Source organism: Lepidochelys kempii, chromosome 8, assembly GCF_965140285.1.
Source record: "Lepidochelys kempii isolate rLepKem1 chromosome 8, rLepKem1.hap1, whole genome shotgun sequence".
In the NCBI taxonomy this organism is placed as follows: Eukaryota; Metazoa; Chordata; order Testudines; family Cheloniidae; genus Lepidochelys; species Lepidochelys kempii.
In genome coordinates this window covers 9,929,009-9,935,753 of record NC_136387.1, presented here as the reverse complement: position 1 = coordinate 9,935,753, position 6,745 = coordinate 9,929,009, and the positions used below count along the sequence as shown (strand labels likewise).

At 45.0% G+C, this 6,745-nt stretch overlaps 1 protein-coding gene across 5 annotated transcripts in view; it reads right to left on the bottom strand.

The window, feature by feature from the left end:
- Positions 1-1,587: 1,587 nt before the first annotated feature.
- The window catches only part of KLHL3 (kelch like family member 3), a 66,626-nt gene continuing 61,468 nt past the window's right edge, over positions 1,588-6,745 (bottom strand). For 3 of the 5 annotated variants that reach the window (XM_073355482.2, XM_078853991.1, XM_073355487.1), the window contains 3 exons: positions 3,174-3,314; positions 2,809-2,972; positions 1,588-2,514 (listed from right to left, as the gene is read on the bottom strand). In XM_073355482.2, the coding sequence (XP_073211583.1) occupies positions 2,503-2,514; positions 2,809-2,972; positions 3,174-3,314 (317 nt within the window). In that variant the 3' untranslated portion in view covers positions 1,588-2,502. The remainder of the gene's footprint in view (positions 2,515-2,808; positions 2,973-3,173; positions 3,315-6,745) is intronic. The other 2 variants (XM_078853989.1, XM_078853990.1) reach the window with 2 other exon arrangements.

The following is a 6,745-nucleotide window of genomic DNA, read 5'->3' as shown; positions in this document are numbered from 1 at the left end:
AAAAAACACTTTTGTAGTGATAATCCAGGTGGCCCATTTAGACAGTTGACAAGAAGCTGTCTGTCGCTTACAGACAGCCCCCCAACCTGAAGCAAATACTCTCCAGCAACCACACACCACAACTACTAACCCAGGAACCTATCCTTACAACAAAGCCCGTTGCCAACTGTGTCCACATATCTATTCAGGGGACACCGTCACAGGGCCTAATCACAGCAGCCACACTATTAGAGGCTCGTTCACCTGCACATCTACCAATGGGATATATGCCATCATGTGCCAGCAATGCCCCCTGCCATGTACATTGGCCAAACCGGACAGTCTCTACGCAAAAGAATAAATGGACACAAATCTGACATCAGGAATCATAACATTCAAAAACCGATAGGAGAACACTTCAACCTCTCTGGCCACTCAGTACAAGATTTAAGGGTGGCAATTTTGCAACAGAAAAGCTTCAAAAGCAGACTCCAATGAGAAACTGCTGAGCTTGAATTAATATGCAAACTAGATACCATTAACTTGGGTTTGAATAGAGACTGGGAGTGGCTGGGTCATTACACATATTGAATCTATTTCCTTAAGTTAAGATATCCTCAGACCTTCTTGTCAACTGTCTAAATGGGCCATCTTGATTATCACTACAAACGTTTTTTTCTCCTGCTGATAATAGCTCATCTTAACTAATTAGCCTCTCACAGTTTGTACAGCAACTTCCAACTTATCTGTATGTAGATATATATCTTCTTACTACATGTTCCATTCTATGCATCCCATGAAGTGGGCTGTAGCCCACGAAAGCTTATGCTCTAATAAATTTGTTAGTCTCTAAGGTGCCACAAGTACTCCTGTTCTTTTTTCTATAAGCTATACTGGAAAACATCACTTTTATTCTGGAATACAGTGAGTGGGTGGGTAAGGTTCTGTGGCCTGCAAAGTTCTGTAAGGTTCTGTGGCCTGCAAGAGATCAGACCAGATGATCTTGATGGTCCCTTCTGACCAAGTCTCTGAGTCTACTTTGGAAGTTATACCGCTATAGCTATGCCAGAATAATACCACTGCAGTAATTCTGCAGGGCTATTTCCCCGTATAGGAAAGCTCTGACTGGCTCTATAAGGGAAAACAGTGAAACTGACCCTGAAAGTCCTGTAAAATGCACAAAGTTACATGAGGTGGGGGGGTGGGGAGAGGAACTCAGAGGAAACCTTTTATTCGCCCCCTGTGCCCTCCAAACATCTTTCGGGACCCTGTTGTGTTACTTTTAACTACAGCAGATACCCAGAAGTGTGTCATGACTCCCAGCAGCAGGGTATGCTGGGAGTCACACACACAATTTGCAAGCCGATTCCATCCTTTTAAAGGGAAAACAAACTAGCATGAATTTGGTACAAGTGAGATTATTAAAAGTCACAACAGAACCCAGCTTTCACTCTTTAAAATCCCTTTTTGGAAGGATCTTATAAAGGCTCCTGCTAGCTGCTTGGTATGGATGGAAGAAAGTATTTAACACAGAAAACACTTTAAAAAGGAGAACAATGACACTGAAGAATACGATTTCCCTCTTCTGGAAGCGTTAAGACACTGTAGGCATTTTATCTTGGTCTTTAATCACTTCTTGGGTGGTGGAAGATTATTTGGCTGGATACAGGCAAGATGTGTTAATGACTCAGTAAGACACATCCTTATGTTTAAATGCTCTGTTCCAAAATGGCCTTGAAATGCAGGACAGAGGTATGACTTTCTTCCTTTCCTTGATTTTTTAGTTCGAACAGTACATGTTTTATGGGAGCAAAAAGCCCCTCCAGAGCAGCATGTTTCTGTAGGATTAACAACCTTTGGGTGGTGGGGTATTCACCTTTCTCTGGGCAAGCCACTGCCCAGCACATCCTATCCTGTATATAAAAGCAGCTATGTGACTAGCAAAACAATCATACAATGTACATCTCCAATCACATCATAAGTGTGCTAGGGATACATACAGTTGTCCAGTGACATATACACATGTTACTGAGACAGTGTCAAACACAAGCCAGCACCCTGGTCCAGTATATTTCTGATGATCAGGGGTTAGAAGATTCCACTGTCAGTAGTAAATTCCAGGAGCAGTGAGTAAATAGCTTAACTCAAGATGTGTACAAAGTATCAGTAGTGAAGACATTCAGTATATTTGTTTTTACTCACAAGCCCTACAGTAGCGTTTTGTTTCACACACGAAATTCAGTCTCTCCAGTATCAGTTTAAGCACAATGTTTATCCCAGGAAACTGCCTGTTCAGAGAGAATTGATTGCACCAAGGACAACAAGCAACACCTTGGGATTGGCACGCTGCTGCACTATCCACAGAAGGGGAAGTTCTTAATGCAGCACTTGCCACACTAGGAGTTCAACAGCAATAAGATGGATTAGATCAGGTGCCAGGCATCTCCTCAAGAACACCCATTGAGATTCACTTCACTGCTGCTCCTTGCATTAGCTGGAGTAGGTGTCACAATGGTTTATGAATCACAGCCACACCTGTTGAGAGAATGGACAAACAGACCTCACATAAGCTTTGGAGCAACTGCTGGGTTGTGCTGTAACACACATATGCTGCAAAGACCAAGACCAGCAGCCAGGGCGCGCAAAGGAAGCTGGCGTCCCCAATTCTGTGAAGAAAGCCTCTCCAATGGAAGCCCTGAGGGGCATCAAAAGAAAAGACCAAGTGGCCAGGAGGCACAGTCCTCAGGTTAAGGGATACACACTCCTTGACCTGATAGGGGCAGCTGGGCACATATGTGGGAGCTGGCACATCCCGAGTTCTGTTCCCACCTCTTCCCCCGACTGTTTACCCGCATAACTTCTTCCAGTGCTCATATTGGTTGGCAGTAACGTCCATTTATCAGTGATGGGATTATAATACTCTACAGAGGCCAAATTGCAAGAACCATCATCTCCTCCAACCACATAGAGTAGCCCATTCACAGCACACACACCTACAAATAAAATGGACACGCTGTTAAACTCTAGATACTATATCCTACTACACCCCCCACCCTCCATCTTTTCTTCATTACAGGAGCCTGTGCATCCAAAGCCTTGCATTTTAACCGTGTTCGCACAGTACCATTAAATGCACCCACATGACCGAAGAAAGAAATGAAGATACAGACAGAACACAAACAAACAGTGGTTACCTGCATTTCTTCTACACATGTTCATGTCTGCAACTTGTTTCCAGGTATTTGTTCCTGGATCATAAACCTCCACACTCTTCCTCACCAAGGGACCATCGTGCCCTCCAGTAGCATATAGCTGTCCACTGAGAACACCGACGCCTGCCAAGCAGAGAACAGAATTAGCCAGACCTGGACGGGACAGTGAAACTGACTCTACCTTTCACATCCTTAGCACCGCAAACTTAATAGGCCTGTCTAGTGTGCTAGGTTAGTCGTGTCCATAATGTGGACCACCGCTTAAGAAAGAGAGGAAGAAGGTGTCTGTCTCCTGGACACCTCCCTTCCCATTCGTGATTGTGGAACAGCACAATAGCAGCGACAACAGTTCTGTATAGGAGCAGTGACGGTGGGCAGGTATTTACTGCATATTTAGCTCTCTCCCTCATGTGCCTCTGCCTTTTTCAAATACAGGTTAATCACATGGTCTATTTTTTGCTCTTCATGTCTTCCCCTCTCTCCCAGCTATTCTGTTCCCCCAGCTGCTCTGCCTGCTGGTCTCCTCCACCTCCTTTGCACAGACCTTCCTGTACTTGGTTCTCTTCTTCCTCTTCCTCGCCCCAGCTACTGAGACCTCTTCTCTCCCTCTTCCTCCTGTGCCTACTGCCTGGATGCTTCATTCTCTTCTCCCTTGAACCAGAGCCAGCATGTTGTGTAGGGCCCCCCCCATACAAATATTCTTGCTTAGGGCCCCCAATGGGCTAGCACCGCCTCTGCCCTGGCTGGTGATTTGGTGGCTCCAGTCCTTGATAGCGGCTCATGGCTCTTTTCTTTTTACCTTAACATAGCAGCAGCTGCCCTGAATAGAGACAACTAAGATGGCTCCTTGTCTGCCACTGTGCTCACAGGCCCTCGGGCCTTGACCCTGTAAGGGAAGCGGGTGAACCGGCCTCGTGTGATCAGCCAGCAATATGCACTGTACCAGTGGCCACAGACTGAGGCTGGGAGGCACTGTTTTAGCTGCCTTTGACAATCCATGTGAATTAGCACATCCAGCAACTTACTCTCAGCAGCAGGATCAAGACCAGTCAAAATGAACCAGCCAGAATGTTAATAAAACAAAGATGGATCCGAAAAGCACTATCCACAGGCTCCAGCCCTCATCTCTGCCTACCCTCCATGCCCTAGAGGTCAAGACATTCAGGTTGTTGGGGCAAGGGAAGGAGTTCTGAAGTCAAACGCCTCAGAGAGCTCCCTGCTAGCAAACCCCTCTCTTTCAAGCCAAGCAGGCCCCTGCTCAAGTGCCTCTAGTGAGTAGCAACTGTCGTATTGTGACATGGGGAGAGGAGCAGCTTTAGGCAAGCCGGTCCCATGGTATCACAGACCAAAACATCACCGTCTTAATCCACTGAACACCAATCAGCAGCAAGCTCAGATCCTAGAGCACGGCTGTAACGTGCCCCTCCCCCAGTGCCAGTTTCCAATGCAACTAAGCTGCAGCCCCTCCTTTACCTTACACCAGCGTTTCCCAAACCGTGTTCCGCGGAACACTGCTGTTCCGCACGATGTGAATAGGTGTTCCGTGAAAGAATCTAGAATTTAATTTGGACTCTTGCACTTGATTTTTGTACTACTTTATACGCGCTTTCTAGTTAGAAATTGTTAGTTCAAGTTATTTTGAATTTGTATTTTTGCTTTGTTTTATAAAATAAAATATATCTGAGCATAAATAAAGCAATTTTTAATTTGAAAACCAAAGAACTACGAAATAATATTCTAAGTGTTCCATAATAGGCTAAAAAGTGTTCCATGGCCCAAAAAATTTGGGAAATGCTGCCTTAAACAATGGGCCTGCTGGTTTTTCTTGTGTTTCACCCCAACAACTTGCTCAGTTAGGTGCCTGATCCATATCCCATAGACATCAAGGGGACTACACTAGTCATTGCATTAGATTTAGGATGTGCTGCAGTAACTGATGGAAAAAAGCTAACAGCAGGAGAGAAATTAACCAGACTGTGAACATGAGTAACAAAAGGCAGATATGCTGTGCTGTCCCTGACTTACCAACATCATTTCTATCCTATCTGGCCTCAGTTTTAGCCAAGTGGGCCTCAGCCACATTTACGCCCCAATCCCTACTACGCACCTGGGATGGTCTGGACCACCTCCAGCCGAGTCAAAAGAAAGCAACACAGATGGATGTCAGCAGCCAAACAAAACTGCCCCAGCCCGTGGCAACTCTCTATTACATACTGTATTTAACTTTTGCGCACTGGAGAAACAAGCCCATCAGCAATATTAGGCCAAATTCCAGGTTCAGTGGAGTAACTCTGGATTTGGCCCAGCGTGTGTGCGCTAATACTGTGATTATTGGGAGACCGCGGGAAATGGGCAGGAAACTTGTGTTACACTTGGGTATATCACACTGGAATTGCAACACTTTCGGAATCATTTTTTAAATAGTAAGTGCAGCCAAATGTTAAGATGGTTAGATTATTAGATTGGGAGAGGAAAAATAAAAAAAAAAGTTAGAAATGTCCCATCCAGCCTAAAACGGCCTCTCCACCTGCAGTGCCTGTAGGATTCCATCTGCATCAATGCAGGGTATCTCAGATCCAAAGAGAGGACATCCTTTCCAGGAACGAATGGGATTCTTTTCTGTTGACCTAGTACACAGAAAGAGGCCTGCTGATGCACTGCCAGAATACATGTATTTTTTAGTCTGTACAGGGCCTGCAGCTAGCAATCAAAATTAAACTGCAACTATCCAGTATACAGGTTTCAGAGTAGCAGCCGTGTTAGTCTGTATTCGCAAAAAGAAAAGGAGTACTTGTGGCACCTTAGAGACTAACCAATTTATTTGAGCATAAGCTTTCGAGAGCTACACAAAGCTTATGCTCAAAATAAATTTGTTGGTCTCTAAGGCGCCACAAGTACTCCTGTTCTTTTATCCAGTATACAGGAGCACTTGTTTCCCAAAGAACACTAGATGGCAGCATTGAGCCAATGATGCTGGAGGCACTGACCGTGGTTTTATTTATTGCAATAGTGTTATACTGATAGTCACTTTTTATTGCTCTAAGTAGTGAATTCCATTACTGGCATTTTCCCCTGAAAAGAGGAAAATTCACTGCCTGTTTTGGTAACTGCCATAATTTGCTGCACCTCATACCCAGTCGAGGAAAAGAAAATGAACAGCAGCATTTGCAGGCAATTGAGAGCATGTTCAGAATATTAGAGCGACTATATTCCTTCCTCTGTGTTTCGCATTAGAAGTACGTGTAAAGCAGGACTCCCAGCACAGTCAGTTTAATAAGGAAACGTCACCAAAAGCAGAGATTCATTATAACCAGAATTGCTATACGCAAGGAACGCCAATTGCACATCGCCATGGACTGACAGTGTGGGATATTCATTCTATTTCCCTGTAAGACAGGGTGAGGCAGGTTCAATGGCCCTGCATAGAGACGGAAAGCTCTTTTGCTGACTCACCCTGATGTCAGATCAGGAGGGCCCCAAACTAGGAGCGTTAAAGGGTTGGCATGTCAGAGACAGAGGTAGTTAGAGGCAGGGGCAGAGAGAGATCCTGCAGA